The sequence below is a fragment of the Triticum dicoccoides genome, chromosome 7B, assembly GCF_002162155.2.
Source record: "Triticum dicoccoides isolate Atlit2015 ecotype Zavitan chromosome 7B, WEW_v2.0, whole genome shotgun sequence".
Lineage (NCBI taxonomy): Eukaryota > Viridiplantae > Streptophyta > Magnoliopsida > Poales > Poaceae > Triticum > Triticum dicoccoides.
The window spans coordinates 724,082,090-724,102,319 of record NC_041393.1 but is presented as its reverse complement, the minus strand read 5'-3'; the positions used below and the strand labels follow the sequence as shown (position 1 = coordinate 724,102,319).

The window sequence follows — 20,230 nt, the reverse complement described above, 5'->3', positions numbered from 1 at the left end:
TTGAACTTTGGCATTCGGACCGTTTGTACCGTATGATCGTGCATGGATTTGATGATCAAAATTTGCAACATGCAGATGTACGGCTTCACATTTAAAGGGTGTCCAATCAGCGCCTACGGACGCGTCCGGGCACGTCAGTGGATGTTTGAGGGGCCAGATTTGTCAAATGGGGCTGTAGATGCTCTGAGCCCGGCCCGGACGTGAAAAGGGTTGCATCCAATCCGCCTGTGAGACAGCAAAGCGCGTCCGTACGTGATTATTTATTGTTCTGGGAGAAAGGCGACGCAGGGCGCCAGAAAACGCGTGTCCTCTCCTCCGTCGTCGGGCGGGCGGGCAATAAAGACCCACCGCGCCCTCGTCCATCTTGGATCGGAGCAGCAGCAAAGGTCGCTTTCGTCTCTCTCTCTCTCTCCCTCTCTCTCAGCCCGCGCGCCCCCTTTCGCCGACGCCGAAGATTCAACGCCGACGACTCGCCCGCCCGCCCATGTCGATCCAGGGCCAGCTCCTCGAGGTCAGAGGTACGTAATGGCTATGCGCGCCTTTCCCTCCCCCGTGCGACTGAGTCAACCCCCGCCGCGGGCGGCCTGGACACCCTTTTGCTCAACTGAATTTTGTCGACGCGCTTGCCTCGATTGGTTTGGTTTGGGGCAGTCACGGGGTGCCGGAAGCTGCGGGACACCGAGTTCTTCTCGCGCCAGGACCCCTACGTCATCGTCGAGTACGCCAACACCAAGCTGCGCACCCGCACCTGCACCGGTCAGTACGCCTACATCCCTCCCCTCCACCATTTTTTCTGCTTGCTCCAGCTTATCTATATCGTGCAGCGTGCCTGTATGACGTTATGCGTGACCACATATATACCACTCATGCTCTTCAAGTGAAAAATGTTTGTGTGCACCATGTCTGTATGACGTTATGCGTCACCACATAGCACTCCTGCCCCTAAAGTCAAACATTGTGTGCATCGGCAAACCCGACTACTACGCTAAACTGGTGCCATTTGAACCGAGGGTCTAGTGTACCGTGCAATCAATCTCATCTGCTTATTCAGCCATAATGCCCAGCTCAGTCCGTTCCGGCTATCGTCGTGCCTTTGACCACGAACACACATTGTTTCAGACGATCGAGGGTGGGAGTAAGTGTAGTAGTACTAGCAATGACCTGCGCATTGAGGAGGTCATACCCAACACCATTTGCTCTCCGGTGGTTGCGCCAACCGAGCCGCCGCTGCTAAAACAAAACGGTGGGTGAGTGACCATGTCAGCATTGCTTCTTCTTTCTTCTCGAGGAAGAGCAGCGGCTTGTTCTATGTTCAGCCATACTTTTGAACAAGCAAGGATCACTGCCCAATTTGTTCCAGCAGTTTGGCACCGGCAAACTCTGCCCAAGCCTAGGTGCCCAAAGCTGGTGGTATTCCAACTGAATTCACTCCAAGATTGAACTGGATTCACCCGAGTTATATAGTGTATTGTACAGCCTGGCGCCTAATTAGTCTGTTTAATGATCATGCTCAGCTCAACTCAATTCGTCTCAGTAGTTGCACCTACCCGCACCACGCGGTGGTTGAGCGACCAGGTCAGGTCAGCATTGTCTCTTCTATTGTTCTCCAGGAGGGCGGGCCGCGGACCAGTGATGACTACCCTCTCCACTCTCCCCCCAACATTATTTTTTTTGTCTGCCTCAGCTTCTCTATGTTGTCATCTCTACATAACGTCTTCATGGCTGCTTGCCTGCATTTGAAAATTTGCGTACCAGCAGACTCAACCACCTAGCCTAGCCGCCGGCCAAAATTATTGGTATTTGAACTGTGGATAGCGAGCGAATTCACCGAGTTATCCGCTGTACTGCACCGGCCAACCGCCGTTGCCAAAACAACGGCGGGTTAGTGACCAGGTCAGGTCAGCATTGCCTCTTCGTTCTTCTTGACAGGGCAATGACTTGTTCCCATGTTCAGTTATAGTTTGCAACAGCAAGGCTGACGATGACTTGTTCCTATGTTCAGTTATAGACTCATAGTTTGCAACAGCAAGGCTGATGACTGTTCGGTGTATGGGCTTGCTTCTCTGAAACATCTGCATCGCATCATTAGGACTCTTGTCAATTGACACTTCTCATACATAGCAAACACTTGATAAAATCACTAGCAATCTAAGAACCTGTTCATTATTCATGGAAGCTGACACCATGATTGACTATTGCCTCATCTCTTTGGAGCCCATTGATTGGATATGTTCATAGTTGCCTCCTAATAGTTTTGTGAAGATTGCGTGCCTTGTGACGATGTTAATTTTGTTTCTTGCACACCTCCTGGTGGAATCTTGCCACCCTAGGTTACAGTCAAAAAAGAATCATGCCACCCTAGATTGGCATAAGATTCTCAGGTCAATCTGAGAATATATTCTTCTACCTTTGTTTTGATGCGCCGAACCCCTGATTGATATGTTTCTGCGCACTAGCGGTACCCATTACTCATCCTAATTTTTGTGAAAATGCCATGCCTATTGGTACCCATTATTTTTGTTTCTTTCACGTCTATTGGGAAAAGTGCCACCCTAGTAGATTGGCATAAGATACTCGACCATGTCGATTCGAGAATATATTCTATCAACTTTGTTTGATGCAAGGCCTATGAATAAAGTTGTACGCGATAGTGGTACTCATTACTTGTACTGAAGGAATCCTATTTCCTTTGTAGTAGTACAATTTGGCATCCACCTCTATATGTTTCGAGTGATGCTCTCAGGCTGCTGAGCTGGTTCTAGAAGTTGGGCAATTCAATTTTCTGGGACGCTATTTTCCAATGTCAATGAGTTACCATTTTTTATATCGTTATTATTGAAAGTTGCTACTTGGCCTTCCTTATCCTGACAAGGATTTAAATACAACAAACTGGTATGGTGTGGAATTCCCTTTTATTTTGTTGTCTATGAAACAGAAACCATTGCTGGTAAAAGTACCCAGACCTAGATTACACCCTGTAAGGAAGTTCTTTTTCTGCTCTATATATTACAGTTACTATGCCGAATAAAAAATGCTCTCCCATCCATCCTATAGTTGACCTGAACAAGTCCTCAACTTTTTCCAAGAGGTTCTTCGATAGCATTTCATAACATATTATTAATCTAGCAGACTATCACTCATTGGCTTTCAATTAATGTGGAGTGCTAGGACATATTTTTTCGTTATGAACTGCAAGGACATTTCCAACGTTTGTACATATTTGACCTCCATAAGCTTACTGTTTTTTTTGTTAATACAATCAGATGGGGGAAGGAACCCGTCCTTCGACGAGAAGTTTCATATACCACTCATCGAGGGGCTCCGTGAGCTGAGTATCAACGTGTGGAACAGCAACACAATCAACACCGATGACTTCATTGGCAGCTGCAGGTTTGTGCATTATGATGCAGCTCATTTTAGTCATTATACTGTTACCGAGTAAAGCGACTGATGGCTGAGCGTTTCTGCATGCAGGGTGCCGCTGAACAAGGTGCTCACGAGTGGCTACGATGATTCCTCATGGCCCCTCCAGACACGCCATATGAAGTAGGTGTTTTGTTACATATGCGTATTGTATACCTTTCTCCTACTGTCACTTGCAGATTTCCTGACACTGAGGTGAACCTGTGCAGGTCTGCCGGGGAAGTTAAGCTTATCATGCACTTTGATGTCTCAGCAATGGTGAGTGAGAGAACGATCACTGGTCTTTGTTTAATTGTTTCTGTTGATGTGTCATTGCCTCATTGTTTTTCTCTTGTGTATATCAGAAGAACAAGATGGCAGGTAAAACTTCTGGCCAGTACGCTCCTTCGCCATACGGTGCCTCCTCAGCTTCATACCCAGCACCTTCAGCATATGCTGCAGCACCCCCACCGCACCAAGCTTACCCAGCTCCTAGCCACGCACCATACCCTGCTCCTTCTGCATACTCAACTCCGCCTCCTCAGCAGCCATACCCAACTCCGCCTCCTCAGCAGCCATACCCGCAGCAGGGAGGTCCTCCTACAAGCCACCCACCACAGCCATATGGACAACCGTATCCACCGCAGCCATACGGGCAACCGTACCCACCACAGCCATATGGGCAGCAACCTTACCCACCACAGCCATATGGGCAACCGTACCCACCACCTTCAGCAGCACAATCCCCTTATCCACCTGGTAAGATCTTGATAGCTTAGATAAATCCATCCGTTTTCATGACTCTAATCCGGTGAACTAATGTGATGATCTCACTGAATCTTATGCAGCGCCGTACCCTGGAGCTTATCCACCGCGGCCATATTGATATACCCAGCTTCAGTGACCTGACGCGGCGGCACCGAAACGAAGAAATGATGATCAGTTGTGGCCGCTGAGCTGTTTCAAATGGATCACAAGCCTACTGAAGGTGTGTTAGATAACTGAAACAGCATGTAAATCGTCTCCTTTGCGCTAGTGTTGCGAACAGCCTAGCAAATCATCAGAAACGTTTACTCTCTCTGGTATGCACTATATAAGTAGCCTGCAGAACGCGTGATCAAGTCGGTTCTATATTGTGGTTAGAAACCTTCTGTTTGAAGCCATTATCGACCTTTCTACCCACAAGTCTGTAACTATAGTTCTAGCTGCTTGAATGCCAGCGAATACATGGCAACTGCAAAGCCTGCAGTGTCTTGCCGCCGACCTGAAACCTGAAGTGTTTTGTGATGCTCAATAAATTTGCCTTGTTTGATATACGCCATGGTGTGTGGCGAATAGAATGTGATTTCGAATGAGATTTGTGGCCCAATAAATTTGACTTGTTTGATATACGCCTCAATAAACTGGAAGTGTTTTGTGATGCTCTTTGTTTGGATATACCCTTGGCGTCTCCTCAACAGAGGAATGAGATTTGTGCGGATTTGCCAATCCCAATATCATTGATGCTTATTTCTGAATTCCGCCACTCTGGCGATGTGTTAAATTCAAATTTCAGTTATCTCTTTGCGGTCTTTGGAGGCTTACTTGTACTGTATATAGCTGGCCTGTGATGGGTGCTGCTGATCAGTCCTATGCCACACAGGCCCTCCTTTGAATTTATTAGGTAGTTAGTGCAAAACAGTAGTTAGATTAACAGTGCTTTCATCATTCTGGAGATGAATCTGATTTTCTGCTCTTCTTTTCGGGCAAGAAGATCAGTAGTTAATCATTACTATTGTCATTGATTAGCTATCGGAACTTTTTTCTAGGATAAGACCAGAACACATAGAACGATCAATTTGTGCATATGCACAAAACACACAGCAGCTGCTGCCTCCTCCCCCAAGAAAAAAGCTTAGGACATCATGGGTTTGCCAAGATGGCGAGACGCCTTGCTTCTGTTTTGAAATAGTTATTGACATAGATGTATTAAGCCTAATTGTAGTGTCACTTGTTTGAACGCCAGCGAGTGCAATGGCAGCTGCGAAGGTTGCAGCACCTGAAAACCTGGTAGTAGTGTTTTGTGAGTGTTCAATAAATTTGCATTGTTTGATGTAGTACTCATGATGAGTGGTGAATTTAGGTTTGTGGGATTTGTCAATCCCGATCGAGATTTTTAGTGCTGATTCCTGAGTTCTGCTCTGGTGATGTTGGTAGAATTCACGCGTTGAATTTCAAATTTTAGTTGATATTGTTTTGGGGTTTGGAGGCTGAGCTTCGGTGCTGTTCTGGTGCTGTGCTCATGACTCCTATGCTACACAAGCCCTATTTGTTTTGTTTTGAAACCTAAGTCACACTCATAGCACTCAAATTCTCTAATTATTTACAACAGAAACATTTTTTTTTCCTTTTCTCGTATGACATATATGTTTATGTCTTCCCAATTTCAAACGAGAACATGTCGATCATGCAGCTCGCGGCATGGTCAGAAGTATCAAATGTATAATGCCAGCCTATAAGGCTGTGTGCATCACTCAGAGGCTGAGGGGTACATCCTCTTTTCAAAAATAAAAATAAAAATGCCAGCCTATAAGATAGCACAGTGCAGAACTTAGTGCACAAGAAAAGCAGACATGTGTACATACGGATGTAGAATAGATGCTGTAATATTTAGAGAGCTGATCAGTTTGGATGGCATCAGGGCGGGGACTGCTCCTCGGATGCTCGTTCGTCCCGCCGCATGGTTCACCGCTTGGTGCATCGTCTCGACGCACCGTCTGTCTGTCGGATGTCCCCGGCGCTAATATGCGGGATGATGCGCTCAACCCCTGGCCTGGGTCAGGGATGAATGAAAATAAGCACCTGGCCCAGCTCTGACTTTGAACAAGTTACTTTCCAGCACAAGAGAGTTTCTAGAGGGAAGAAAGTAGGTAGCAGATGGACTTCATGACATGAAAGAACAGATCGACACTCTGTTATGTCCTTAATTAGGAAAATCATACCAAGAGCTTAGAAAACTTGAGCAAAGCTGTAAATGGTACATTAAAAGCGTGATCTTTTTTTGGTGCACCAAGAAGAAATAATTGTACCAAAAGCTTAGCGCTTGGGTCGGGGCGGGCTCGTGGGTCGGGGAGGGCTGGTGCGGGAGCCACGTCGCCTCGGTTTTGGTGGACTGGTAAGGGAGGAAGATGGCATCGGCTTTGATGGGCTGGAGCTGGTGGGAGGCGGTACTGCTGCCCTTGGTGGTGGCACCGCCTTTGATAACGCTCCGGCCCGCATTGCTGTGCTCATCGATGCCGCTTTGTAGTGCCTTGGTGCGGTCATTGGTGGCCACCATTGTTGACGCTCGTCCCTTGTTGCATCTTGTTTGCCATCTTGGCCTCTTGCAGACCTGTCACGATTGAAGGAAAAATGACGAACAAATTAGCAATGTAAGATTGGAGGAATGCCATGTTTAGGCCTCCTTTGGTTCATTAAATAGGCATATCATCAAAATTGGAAAATCATATGAAGTGAGGTGACAAGTATGTCAAATTCTTTAAAGAAAGATATTTCATCTGATTCACAGGATATGATTTTTTTTTCATTGGGTTTGGGTCTAGGCTAATGCTTTTTTTCCTTTAAAAAAGAAAGGATTGGTTTCTATGCTGGACAGGAATGGGATTCTATTCCTACAAATCACTGGGTTCTAAAGAAATCCTTTTGTAAAATTCCTATCCTTTAAAACCCCTACAAAATTCTTGTAAACGGAAGAAAAAGCCGTACCTGCTTTCCTTGCCTTCTTGATTCTCGTGAGTCGCGGTGGTCTCATCCTCCTCACCATCAAAAATCACATCCACAAATTTGATTCTGATCCTGGGCGAGTTGGGGTGATTCCTGACGACAGCCTCCAATGCCGACTCGGCAACTTTTACGTTGAAGTTGTCGTTGTCAGCAGCCCCAGCACCAAGTCTTACACATACATCCGTAAGGCTTCTCAAGTGACTCAAGCCAACAGTTTCAATGGTATCCGATCTCCATTCTTTTGAGTTGAATCCTAGGTTGAGCTTTTGGAGTCTGCGCATTGCTCCCTGTTCAAATGACAGACATGGTGCAGCGCACAAGAACTTGAAGTACGTGAGTCTATAGAATCCCGAGTCAGTCATGATCATCTTTTCTGTGGGAGTTGTCTGATTATACAGGGTGAGAGCAGCGAGGGCCGGCATTCTTTCCAGGATTTCAATATCACTCCTCGACAGACTCCTAATTGCAATCTTTAGGATGCAGAGTTTCCTTAGCTCTCCAAACCACTTAGGTATGCAGAGGAAGATGCAGCAGTGCCGCGACATCTCGATCCTCTGTAGAAGCAGGTCTGGAGGAGGCTCCATGTTAAATCCATCAGGGGGAATAATTATGCTTGTAGGTGCTGCAGCCTGACCATCATCCTCATGAGAGGAGACTGAAGCAGGCACCAAAGTTATGGTCTGCAAGTAGCTAAGCTTCTCAACAATCCAGCCTAACATTTGCACATTCTCTTTTAGAGTTTCTGCTCGCTGTACCATAGAACAGGTGGGCTCGAGATCCTGGAGGTTAGAATTCCCTGTTATGGAACGGATGATACCAAAATACAGCATGCGATGAGATGACATGTGGGCTACTCCTTGAGGCAGAATAGACTCGCTCGGAAGGTGAGCTGGCTGAACAGTATAACAGGTGAGGTGAAGATCCTGGAGATTGGTCAGCCGTACAAGATCTAACAAATTCAGTGGTGAGCAACAGCTAAGGTCAAGATACCCCAGAGAGCGAACAGATCTCATGCGGGCAAGTTCTTGGGGCAGAATAGACTCGCTCGGAAGGCGGAGGTGCAGTAACCTCTCCAGATCAACAATATCTGATGGAACAGCAAACAACCTTGCATCTACTTCCAGTGTCTCCAAGTACCGGAGCATTCCAATCTTCTCTGGAAGTTTGACGGTGATATTACATTCAACCGTGAGATACTTCAGAAGAAATAAGTTCCCAATTCCAATGAGGTCAAAAATCTCATTGTCTTCATCAGCCCAAATATGAAGATTCAGAATACGAAGGAATCCATAATCCATAATGGAAGGAGGTGCACACTTGAAGAAGCCCCAAAACATAAGCGACCGAACTTTCGATGTTATGATGGTTTCTGGAATGTATGCGCTTTTTACCCCTCCAAACTGGATGGATAATCGACGAACTTTGTCAGGGTGTGCTAGAGTTGATTCAGAATAGTCCACAGTGGTGACAAAATTCTCCTCCAAGGATCTGGACCTAATAAAATCCAGTACCAAATGGTGAACCGTACATGACAACACCTTGCCAGTATAATCGGTGTCCATGGCCTGGACCATTGCTCTGCTGACAAGCTCATCAAAATAACTCTCTGCAATTTCCTCCATTCCTCGCCCTTCCACAACACCGATAAAACCTTCGGCTACCCAGTGCTTCACCAACTCAGCCTTCTTCATCACGTAGCCCTGTGGATACATACTCAGATATAGCAAGCATGTCCTCAAACCAGGTGGAAGACTATTGTAGATAAGGTTTAAAACATCTTTCATCCCTTCGGAAGTGGAGGAAAAAGAATTTTGTATGTGCTTCCAATCTTGCATGAAGATGCTTGATCTGCTTGCTAACAGACTGGCTATACTTGCAATTGCTAATGGTAAACCTTCACATTTTCTGATAATCTCGTATGAGACTTCTTTGGTAGCTGGAGGACAACCATCTCCAGGGGCAGAGCTAAACACCCTACGGAAGAATAACTTTCGAGATTCATATTCATCAAGAAGTTCCATCTTATATATACGGACCGGGTGATAACCAGAGCATGCCAGCGCTACGTCATGCACTTGTGTAGTTGTTATTATTCTGCTGCGGTGATCACCACGAGGAAAAGCACGGCTAACAATATGCCATACCGATGCAGTCCATAAATCATCAAGTACGATGAAGTACCTGCTCAAGCGGCAGCATATATATTAGGTCTGAAAAATAACAAACTATAAATACCTTGCTCAAGCGGCGGCATATATATTAATTTGCCTACGTACACCTGAGCAAGTGCTATAAAACTTTTTTTGCGGGTAAACATCCATTAATAATATTCATAATTTCTAAAAATGCTATGGCAGCGTCTGGCACCTCATAAAATTATGCCTATGCTTTTATTTATGAGAAGGGAACACACACTTTGCTTATTTAGACAGTATAGTTGAGATTAATCACCCTTTGCCTTGGAGATGCTTGCTGATAGCACCAATAAGGTCCAGCACATCAGGAAAGCCAAGGGGCCGTGGTGCCTTCAGTTGTGCGAGCATGCTGGTGAGGATCCCCCTCATATCTGGATTTGGAGACACACTTACGAAAGCCCGGCACTGAAATTTCCCTCCATGCTTGTGATACAAGGTTCTAGCAGCTCTTGTCTTTCCAACACCTGAAAGAAGATGAAAGAAACTTGGCAGATGTTCTAGCTAGTATTAATGGGCCAGGCAAAAATACTAGAGTTGAAGATAGATTATTGTACCTGCACATCCAATTATAGGTATCACCTTGAGTGTCTTGTCGTCGACATCGTCATCTAAAGCTAGCAGCTCGACAAGCTTGTTTGGGGCCTCCACGAACACGGCACCGGGTGTGGTACGGACACCGAAGGAACCAGGCATCCGGGCCAATATTTTGGAGATGCGGCGGTCGCGGGCTTCCTGCGTGTCAGACCGGGCGATCTTGGGAGACCACTGGAAACCTTTGCGTCTCTCATTCGCATCCTTGGCACGAGCAACCAAGCCTGAATAAACAGCCTTGGCACGATCAGGTAACTCCGAAAAATCAGGACGATCTCGAGCACTTTGGACGAAGTTGAGGTAATCCTGGGTGTCATAACAAAGCTCCCGAACTATCTTCATCCACCACCTGGCCATGAAGCTAGCGCCGTCGTCCTCCGACATACTCTTCAGGGGGATGCATACTTCCCTGAGAGCATCTCTAAGAAGACGAAGCTCCTCCGCACCGAGAAGACTCTGTCCGGAAGAATCGAGTTCCCGGAGGAGGAGGAGCGACGGACCCAGCATAACAGTAACAGGAGCTTGCATCGCTGCTTCAAGATCAGGGTCCGCCGCTATCCCCGCCCTTAGGAGCGCGGCTTCTAGACGATCCTCCATCCCCGCCATCTCCACCTTAAGCAAGAACCACGGATGATTATCGACCCATCAAAGACAACCAGATGATTAATTTTTGTTTGTAGTTGTCTATGGATGCACGACAAAGGAAGGAAGCTCGGGAGGGAAACAGTACCAGGGAAATCTCGATTTTGACGAGGCTATCAGATGGCAGAGAAAGCAGTGCGTGGACAAAGTGAAACAACACAACTCAACAGGCCCCTATCCCTCTACATACACGGGGGAAAGAGAGGAAGGCTTGGGTGCTTAGAAGACCGGGCCTGTGCGTGAACCGGCCAAGCAACTGGTTCACCGGTTCGCCTCTGCTCCATGAAACCGTCGCTCCTCCAAAAAAACCGTCTCTCATGTCAATTTTTTTTCTGAACAACAGTATAGGACAGGCTTTTTTTTTATAGAAAGAATTGTATGACCATCAAGTCACCGCAGCTGAGAGGAGGAGAAACTCTGAAGCACCCTCCTCTACCAAGGTAGAGAAGTTCTGCCCCCTTCCCTCTCCCTCTCCCTCCTCTACCAAGGGCAACACTAAGCCCTCTTTGCTGTGCATATGCAGATCTAGGGAGGACAGGGGGAGTGATCTGTGGACGCAAGGAATGAGAGATCGATGGAGTTTGCTGTGGCGGCATTTAGCGCGGTAGCTGGGGTCGCCGTGTCGAAGCTAAACAGCGTGAAGGGGAGGCCGAACACCGATGCTAGGAGCATCAGTGCGGATCTCAACTCGATCAAAGCTACCATGCTAGATCATGCCGACCATGTCCGGCCTATGAGTTTCTTGCGGGCAGAATACTTTGCACAACTGAGGGCCTTGGCATGTGACATCGAAGACTGTATAGACTGCTTCAACGCCAAGATGACGACCGATGCTGATTTTGCAGACGAAATTGCCCAACTCAAGGAGAGCTCAAAGGAAACAACTGACCGGATACATAGGTTTGGCTTTATTCCTGTACAAGGGGTTGCAGCACAAGAGGCTGCTGCTGCTGTCCCGGCAGAGATTGAGAATCTTCAGTGTTTGATGAGGGGCAAACATGATGGTGATTACCTGAACTGCTTGCTATATTTCTGCTTGTTCCCACCTAATTATCATGTCAGGACTAAGCCCCTCATGAGAAGATGGACGGCGGAAGGGCTAGTAGGAAGAGAACAATCCGCAATCAGCAATTTGGACAAGTTCATGGAGTCCAGTATCATTAGGTCCACTCAGAAAAGCAGCAATGGGAAGGTGAAGAGATGCCAGCCTACTGGCGACACGATTCGTCAGTACATCTCCCAACGGTCCATGTCCGAGAATTTCATACTGTTATGTCACGGTGCGGCCGCCGAAATGCCAGAGGGACACCCTCGAAGGCTATCTGTGCATCCTTATGCAAATGTCCCACTGAATTTGCCTGAGAGTTTATCTGATGTCCGTACGTTGGCGGTATTCTCTACTGCTGCGGGGGATCTTGATGAAGATGTTCTACGGTTTGCCAATTATAGAGTGCTGCGAGTGCTGGATCTAAAAGAATGTGCTCACCTGAGTGATGGCCATATTCAGGCTATCTACAACCAGGAGCTGATGAAATACCTGAGCATCAAATCAGGCATCATTGATCGGGTTCCAAGGGAAATCGGGAAGCTAAATCAGCTAGAGACACTCGACCTGAGTGGAAGCCCAAATTGTGACGATGCTGATGGAATAGTGACGGTGTACAAAGAAGTCCTCCTGCTGCCCAAACTGAAGCACCTCCTTGGCAAGTTCCAGCTTTCTAGAAGGGATTTCTTTGTTTGGAGATCAGATGTAGAGAGGTTTCTGAGGGCTAATAAGAGTGTGCTGGAGACGCTGTCAGGATTTGTCGTCGGTGGGAGAAATGGGTTTCAACAGCTGCTGAGTCTTATGCGGCGGTTGCGGAAGGTGAAGATATGGTGCAAATTCGACGCAAGCCAAGAAAACCTGGGTGTTCTTTCAAGCGCCATTACGAAATTCATCGGTGATGGCGCTGGAGCGCCTCATCTTAAGCGGTCCCTGTCGATCGACTTCGGAGCATGCCCAAGAGAGTTCATGGATGAAATAGACGCAGTGGCGGGCAAGCTCGATTCGCTCAAGCTGTGCGGTCAATTGAGCCGCCTCCCTCCGTTTGTTGCAGAGCTTAGTGCACTTGAGGAGCTCTGCCTTTGGTCGACTGGCCTGCGTTGGGAGGTTATTAGAGAAGGGCTGAGCTTCGTGGGGGGATTGAAATATCTCAAGCTTATTGAAGACAACCTTGGGCTCATCGACATATGGTATGATCACCTCATAAGCATTGAGCGGTTATCCATCGTGTTCAATGATCCAATGCTAATAGACATAACAATCCAAGATGGCGCGCTGCCTTGTCTTGTGTCGCTTCATATCATCTGTCCGCAGCTGCTCCTTGTTCCTGGAAGAGCACTTGGTATCAAAATCGCACACATGACTCAGCTGAATGAAGTCGCACTCCATCCTGACGTCGACGTTGGAATAAAAGCCGAATGGCAACACGCTGTCGACGCCCATACTAATAGGCCCGTACCCGTCCTTTTGTCCATTGAAGGACCCTGATCAATAATGCATACCTCATCAAACAAGGTCAGTCCTCTACTCTTCTCCTCTTTTGTCTCCACTCAAAGTATCTTCCATCATTTGAGCTAATTAATTAGAGCATATATACTCTTTCACTATGCATGTGCAGTCGGTGCAAATCAACAATGGAGCCACCTCCCGTGTGCATTGCTGCCAACTTAAGTTGAATGCTGCTGCTCTCCTTGTGTTATGGTTTTCTTCTTATTGTTAATATTATAGTTTATAACAAGGTTTACCGCATGTTTTTACCTTCTTCAAATTATTATTTGCGTGCGTACAATCGGTTGCATAATTTTTTAGAGAGATGAATCCTTACTCTTGATGTACATCTTATTGTATTCCTCCGAATGAAGAACTTTACTATTAACTGGTGTATGATGTTCACTTTTTATCATTATTTAGTCTTGTGTTTTGTATGTTCAACAAGCTTATCTCAACTTGGGGTTTGATTTTAGTTGTGTCACTTCATACGCATTGTCAAGATCAACATGCTATGATGCAAGGCAGGGTCTGGTAGGAATAAAGGATTTTTCACAAAAAAAATCATAAGAAATGAATCACACAGAAAAAAAATTGTGATGTCCTTTGAATTGTATTATTGGCTTTGGAAATTTCTTTGGGAATCCTTTCTTTGCTTCATATTTTGGAGAATCTAAACATTTGCTCAAACCCCATGCTTTCATTTTCTTTGAGAAGTCCAATTCAACACATGTTGTTGTCTTCTCTCTCTCTCTCTCTCTCTCTCTCTCTCTCTCTCTCTCTCTCTCTCTCTCTACCTCTCTCTACATAATTGGGATGACAAGTCATATTGAATTCTACAAGAATCGAAAACACATAATTTGTAAGAAAAATTGTTTGATTGCACAACAAGAAAAATGCAGGAACTTATCTTTAGCATTAGGTGCAGGGCATAGTTGGCATAGAAACAAAGAAAATTTCTATGAGCATTGACTCAGTCAAATTTTTCCTTTGAAATTGCATGCAAAATAGGTCATATTTTTTCTAAGATGCACCGCTAGTGATTAGAATGTCGCCTCCAACTGAAAAAATAATTTGCATTAAGTGGTATCACCACCCTCCTAGCCATCAAGCCAAAAGTTGGTGCTCATTAGTATGGTTTCCAATCATACAAAACAAACAATCTACATAGAAATAAAATATCAAGGAATTGATTCCTTCAAAATTCCTGTAGAATTCCTTCAAACCAAATCGTCACCCGGATTTCATGTGGGGATCTACAAGACATGGCATCCAATTCCTATATAAATATTATTCTTGTGTTTCTGCTATCATGTGTAAACATTTTCTAAACATCTCATTTTCTAAACAATACCAATGTAAAAAATCTAAGCTGGTGTGCTTTTTATTATTGCTCATGTCGTATGCTTTTCAAATATTTATGTGTTCAAAGTTCAAACCCTGTTGTGTGAAAATAAATGTGGATGGTGTTTTCTGACGTGTGGAACATAGTAGGCAATGGTGACAAGATCTTAAGGGTGATCTTATTTTTGTGGTCACCAGTTATCAAGCATGCCAACGAAGCGATTCAGACTGAAAGCGTGAAATTAATCCAGAATACATATTGTGGAGTACATGGGTATTGTTCGTGCCTTTTGAAGGTCCTTTTCGAGGAAGCAAATCATCTTATAAATTTGGATATTATTGAACATAATGTTTTTCGATCTACATAGTGTCTTATTGATAGTTTTCCACCACACGGCATCATTAGTTTCTAAACCGAGGGTCAAACTCTCCTCTAGTTGTATTGGCTTGTTGTGACATGAGACCGATAAGAAAGTTTTCTTTGTCAGAGGAAAGGGGGTATGTGTGAGTAGGGCTGCAAACTAGTCAAGTTCAAGCGTGTTGGACTAGGCTCAGCCTAGCTTATACTAAAATTTGAGCAAGCTCGGTATAAAGTGGCTCGTGCTCATCTTGTAACGATCTCGAGCTAGTTTTGAGCCAAATAAGTATTTTTTTTAATAATATAATGCAAAACAAGATAGGCCACAACACAACATAAGAAACCATTGTAAAATTTGACTTATTGAATACTAGTACCTCCACTCTAAAATTTGGCCAAGAAAAATAGGATATTTGACACAAACGGCTGACCACGTACCATATTGATGCTAAATTATCTCCGTGCTTAATTAAGCTTCCATGTTTGCTAGTAGGTAAAATGGAGAAAAATGTACATCAAATGGAAGCTTAATTAAGCACGGAGATAATTTAGCAAACATGTACATTTTTGAAGCTTAATTAAGCACGGAGATAATTTAGCAAACATGTACATTTTGCAGGAGGAGCATCCTACCACACGACTCCTACGGTACAATGGGATCGATCTCAAGTACGAATTCGTTTGACAGGGGAACCCACACCCCACACGCCTCCATCAGACCAGATCCCTTTTCCCTGTGAAAAAAAGGGGGGAAAGCCCACTAACAACAAATTAAATGAAAAGGCCCAGTTTTTGCTTTTTTCTGTACAAATAAAAACCCAGATTTTGCTCAGATACTAAAAATGCCATCAGCTGCTTCGGAAAAAGCAGAAAATGTCATTCGAGTTTAACCATGAACAAAGGTTTATATTTGTTTTTTAACGATGGCAAAGGTTTATGAACACATATATAATGCCCAAAATGAAATATGGCAAATCTGCCATGACAACAAAAATCAATATTGCCATGTGAAAAAACGCAAAAAGTTGAAAAATTCATGTGAAAAGAACACACAAATTTGACAAGGCAATAAAAGATAAAAATGCAATTGCATTTTTAATTAAAAATGCCATGAAAGTTTAATCAAAATTGCCATGTTTCGAAAGAGAATTTTGCCGTGTGTGAGAAAAAACACAAAATGTTGAAAATCAAGTATGAACAAAGAGATTTGCCATGGCAGATTGGTATCAAAGAATTGCCGTGTTTTGTATGATGAATTTAATGTGTGTTGAAAAACACAAAAGGTTTGGAATTCACCTATGAACAAGAAACGTGTCATGGCAAATTCGTATCAAAACTTGCCACGACGAAATTCATGTAAACTAAATTTGCCATGAACAAGAAAACATTGCCATGGCAGATTCATATTGAAACTTGCCATGGCAGAAAAAATCATTTAAACTAAATTGCCATGATCACTAAACTAAATTTGCCATGAATTGTAAACTAAATTTTCCATGAATTGTAAACTAAATTTGCCATGAATTGTAAACTAAATTTGCCATGAACCAACAAACTAAAATTTGCCATGAATTTGTATCAAAACTAGGCACGACAGACTTATATCAATAATTGCCATGTTCTGGTATGATGAATTTGCCATGTGTGTAAAAAATAGAAAAGTTAAAAAATCATAAATATGAACAGGAAAATTGGCACGGCAGAAATTCACGTAAACTAATTTTGCCATTACCAAGAAAAATTGCCATGGCAGATTCATATTGAAACTTGCCATGACAGAAAAAAATCATGTAAACTAAATTGCCCTGATTTGAAAACGTATCAAAACTTGGCACGGCAGATTTGTATCAAGAATTGCCATGTTTTGGTATGATGAATTTGCCGCGTGTGTAAAAACACAAAAGGTTGAAAATCAAAAAATGTGAACGAGAAAATTGCCATGGCAAATTCGTATCAAGAATTGCCGCTTGTTTGTATGATGAATTTGCCGTGTGTGAAAAAAACACAAAAAGTTGAAAAGTCCAGTATAAACAAGAAAAATGCCATGGTAGATTCGTATCAAAACTTGCCACGGCGAAATTCACGTAAACTAAAATTTGCCACGATTTGAAATTCGCCATGACTAGTAAACTAAATTTGCCATGAACCAAATAAACAAAATTTGACATGATCAAATAAAATCAGTTTGCCATGATCAATAAACTAATTTTGCCATAGCCAACAAACTAAATTTGCCATTATCAACAACCTAAAATTGCCGTGGTTAACTAAGAAACAAAAGCATAAAGATTGTCATGGGCGTGTTAAAAAAACTAAATTTTCCATGACTAGTAAACTAAATTTGCCATGAACCAAATAAACTAAATTTGACATGATCAAATAAAATCAGTTTGCCATGATCAATAAACTAAATTTGCCTTGGTCAATAAACTAAATTTGCCAGTATCAACAAACTAAATTTGCCGTGGTTAAGTAAGAAACAAAAGCATAAACATTGTCGTGGGCATGTTAAAAAAACAAAATTTTCCATGACTAGTAAACTAAATTCGCCATGAACCAAATAAACTAAATTTGCCATGAACCAAATAAACTAAATTTGACATGATCAAATAAAATCAGTTTGCCATGATCAATAAACTAAATTTGCCATGGTCAATAAACTAAATTTGCCATGGTGTTTTGCTTATAAATAGAAATGTACGTTATAGAATTGCCATCGATAAAAGTTTAACAGCTCCATGATTTCTGACCTCAATCTAACCACATGTATTCTATAGATAACAACACCAGATAATTAACATGCCTCGTGACCTAGGGTACTACTACAGGTACACATGTTTAAGCTATGTGACCAACTTAAAATGCCATGGGTGTTAAATTTGCCATGCCTCTGAAATTTACCATGGCATCCATCAAAAATTGCCATGACTCTAAAGTTGCCATCACTGCATGCTCGAAAACTGCCCGTGGAAACTATAGACTATCCATCCAATTCTAAACAAAGGCTAAATTATCAGATTGAAAACTGTACTCAGATGATTGATCAAACAAAAATCATCTCCCTGCTGCCGTGTGCATGAACACACAACACACGAAACTGAGAGAGGGAAAATCAAACCTCCATGGCATCGGGTGCCGGAGGAGCACGGAGCAGGCGGGCCTTCCTGAAGATCACATCGAGCACGCGGATATCGTCGTGATTGCAGTAGTTGCTGGGCTACCGCGACGCCCTGACGAACAAGCTGTTGCCTCCCACGACCACAAGCCCATCGATGTTGACGACGAACATGGGGGGGCGCTTGCCCACCGGGTCGAGTAGCTCCGGCCCGCGCCTGCACCCACCACGGAGGCCGAGCCCCACCAGGGACACTCGCCGGCCCGCCGCCGTCGTTCCCGGGGCAGGAGTTAGCGAGTAGCGCGGCGGCAGCACGCAGAGAGACTGGCGCGCGGCGGAGCTCGAACCCCAGAAGTAGCCGCGCGCGCTCGCCTCCTCCGCTTTAGCCATTCGGCCCCCTGGACCTCCCCCTCACAGCCGGGAAAACCACGCAGCTCTCCCTCACCGCCACCCAAGCCGCCATGGGATAAGGGGGATCCACCCGGTGCTCACCACCAACGCGCCCCTCCCCGCCCCTCACGCCTGCCACCGCCCATCTCGCCGGCCACCTACTGGTCACCACAAAGATACATATGAGAGGGGATTACTAGCAGAGGGGAAGAAGAGGAGCGGCACGGGGCGGTGGGAAGAAACCTGGCTGCGCTAGTCGGCGTTCGCCGGCCACTGGAGGTGTGGGAGAGGCGCCGGGGTCGCTCGGGGTTGAGCTCCTTGGCGCGTGGCCGCCGTCGATGCGGGGGAAAGGGAGTGGAGTGGGGGTGGGGGGTCCTGAGGCGAGAGGATAAGGTGCGCTGCCACACGCGTTCGGGCGAGGAGTGTTTCGCCCGCTGCTTACGTGGCTTTTTTTTTTTGCGGGGCTTTTGACCCGGATGGCAATTGCTCTAAAATTCGTGCAAACGGATCGAACGGCATCAAGTGCGTGTGGGCGGGTTTCTAAATGCCACACGTGTGGGCGTTAACATTTCTGTTATATTTTCATGAAGACGAAGCAAAATACAACAACACACATGGAAATTAAATAATGGATCGGCAACACACAAATTCATCAAAAGACGATTTTCTTGGGCCTATCAGGTTCGCAGTCGATCTCATGGAACACGACGACATCAGGGCCCGGCAACGGGCGCTGCAGCGTGAGCGGGCAGCTGAGCTCCAGCCCACGGTTGTTGCCGAGGCCGAGGGTGATCGCCCCGGAGAGGCGCATCTCCACCTCGAACACCCCCGTCGCGTTCTGCTTCTCGAACTCCTCGGCTGCGGCGGCGTCGAGCACATACGGGCCCTCGCCGCCGGTGTGGAGCAGGTACGCCTCCCTCTTGAGCGGCTTGTGCCTGTGCCCCTCGTCCGCCACGGTGACGTTGTACAGACGCCGGTCGTGGAAGAGGAAGGTGGCCACCAGAGGCCTGGTGTACGTGATGTCCATGGCCCCATTGAGGTTACGCACTGTGAGGGCGACCGAGGCGGAGAAGGACGCCCGCGTGCCGGCCAAGGCGAAGCTGTCGAGACGGGCGTCCTCGACGTAGGCCTTGACCTGCGGAGCGACGGCGAAGCGTAGCACCAAGAGCACGCCAGCTGCTGAGACGACGAGTGCAGGGAAGGCGTAGCGGAACAACCATGTGAGTGACGACGAGGTGTCCCTTTGCGTACGGAGGTCGCAGCAGGAATCGCGAAGCCTGCGGGAGAAATTCCCCAGCGAGGATCGGGTGCCGGAGGTTGTTGGCATGCTTCCCCTAGCTACACACAATCAGCAAGCCTTTTTTTTCTTCCCAGCAAAAGGGAGGGGGTACTACTCTTGCCCAAGTAAACAATCAACAAGCTGGGCTTCAAATCAAATTAGGAATTTGGACGTAACTGCACCTTCACCATTGAAAGAAGAATATTAATGATTTTTTTTTGCGACGAAAAGAATATTAAAGATGTTCATTAGCGAAAAATAACCATGCATACAGAGGATAATACGTTTATCTAAATATCTATGTACTACCTCCATTTAAAAATATAAGTCGTTTTTAGGCTAAAGTAGTCACTATTAGGAAAAGGGCTATAGATAGGACTGATTCTAATGGCGCACCAGGTAAGTAGTGCGCCACTACTATATACTAATGGCGCACCGGTTGCTCGTGCACCATTAGTGTGGAAGACACTAATGGCGCACCGTGCTCACGGTGCGCCACTACTATTGATATTTTTTTCTCCATTTTCCATACAAACTAATGGCGCATGGATGACAAAGTGCATCATTATTAGTTAGAACTAGTAATGGCGCACGACCAAGACAGTGCGCCATTAGTATATAA

The 20,230-nt window shown here is 45.3% G+C and overlaps 3 protein-coding genes across 5 annotated transcripts; 2 read left to right on the top strand and 1 right to left on the bottom strand.

Annotated features, from left to right (window-relative positions):
* Positions 1-309: 309 nt before the first annotated feature.
* LOC119337135 (formin-like protein 20) lies at positions 310-4,789 on the top strand. Its single transcript, XM_037609243.1, has 7 exons — positions 310-518; positions 652-756; positions 3,264-3,390; positions 3,475-3,546; positions 3,633-3,681; positions 3,768-4,161; positions 4,251-4,789. Exons 1-7 carry the CDS (start codon positions 485-487, stop codon positions 4,286-4,288), a joined length of 819 nt encoding a protein of 272 aa, XP_037465140.1. The 5' UTR covers positions 310-484; the 3' UTR covers positions 4,289-4,789.
* A 1,005-nt stretch (positions 4,790-5,794) lies between these two features.
* On the bottom strand, positions 5,795-10,788 carry LOC119336153 (disease resistance protein RGA5-like). Of its 3 annotated transcripts, none has more exons than XM_037608168.1 (5): positions 9,914-10,737; positions 9,616-9,823; positions 7,147-9,345; positions 6,471-6,772; positions 5,795-6,209 (listed from the first exon to the last, which is right to left on the bottom strand). In XM_037608168.1, the coding sequence occupies exons 1-4, from the start codon at positions 10,554-10,556 to the stop codon at positions 6,478-6,480; spliced, it is 3,345 nt and encodes a 1,114-aa protein (XP_037464065.1). In that variant the 5' UTR covers positions 10,557-10,737; the 3' UTR covers positions 5,795-6,209; positions 6,471-6,477. The 3 variants fall into 3 exon arrangements, with proteins under 3 accessions (XP_037464065.1, XP_037464064.1, XP_037464063.1); XM_037608167.1 differs by having other exon boundaries at positions 5,795-6,214; positions 9,914-10,736; XM_037608166.1 differs by lacking the exon at positions 5,795-6,209 and having other exon boundaries at positions 6,256-6,772; positions 9,914-10,562; positions 10,681-10,788.
* A 165-nt stretch (positions 10,789-10,953) lies between these two features.
* On the top strand, positions 10,954-13,537 carry LOC119336155 (disease resistance protein RGA4-like). The gene is made up of 3 exons (XM_037608169.1): positions 10,954-11,032; positions 11,116-13,149; positions 13,253-13,537. Exon 2 carries the CDS (start codon positions 11,167-11,169, stop codon positions 13,120-13,122), a length of 1,956 nt encoding a protein of 651 aa, XP_037464066.1. The 5' UTR covers positions 10,954-11,032; positions 11,116-11,166; the 3' UTR covers positions 13,123-13,149; positions 13,253-13,537.
* The last annotated feature ends 6,693 nt before the right edge of the window (positions 13,538-20,230 follow it).

Excerpts from the sequence above, each read along its gene's own strand:
- LOC119336155 (XM_037608169.1), top strand. The coding sequence starts at position 11,167 with ATGGAGTTTGCTGTGGCGGCATTTAGCGCGGTAGCTGGGGTCGCCGTG.
- LOC119337135 (XM_037609243.1), top strand. The coding sequence starts at position 485 with ATGTCGATCCAGGGCCAGCTCCTCGAGGTCAGAG. Across the intron at positions 3,391-3,474 it reads GACTTCATTGGCAGCTGCAG|GGTGCCGCTGAACAAGGTGC; the intron begins GTTTGTGCATTA and ends TTCTGCATGCAG. Across the intron at positions 3,682-3,767 it reads ACTTTGATGTCTCAGCAATG|AAGAACAAGATGGCAGGTAA; the intron begins GTGAGTGAGAGA and ends TGTGTATATCAG.
- LOC119336153 (XM_037608166.1), bottom strand. The coding sequence starts at position 10,556 with ATGGCGGGGATGGAGGATCGTCTAGAAGCCGCGCTCCTAAGGGCGGGG. Across the intron at positions 9,346-9,615 it reads AAGCATCTCCAAGGCAAAGG|GTACTTCATCGTACTTGATG; the intron begins GTGATTAATCTC and ends CCGCTTGAGCAG. Across the intron at positions 6,773-7,146 it reads CAAGAAGGCAAGGAAAGCAG|GTCTGCAAGAGGCCAAGATG; the intron begins GTACGGCTTTTT and ends CAATCGTGACAG.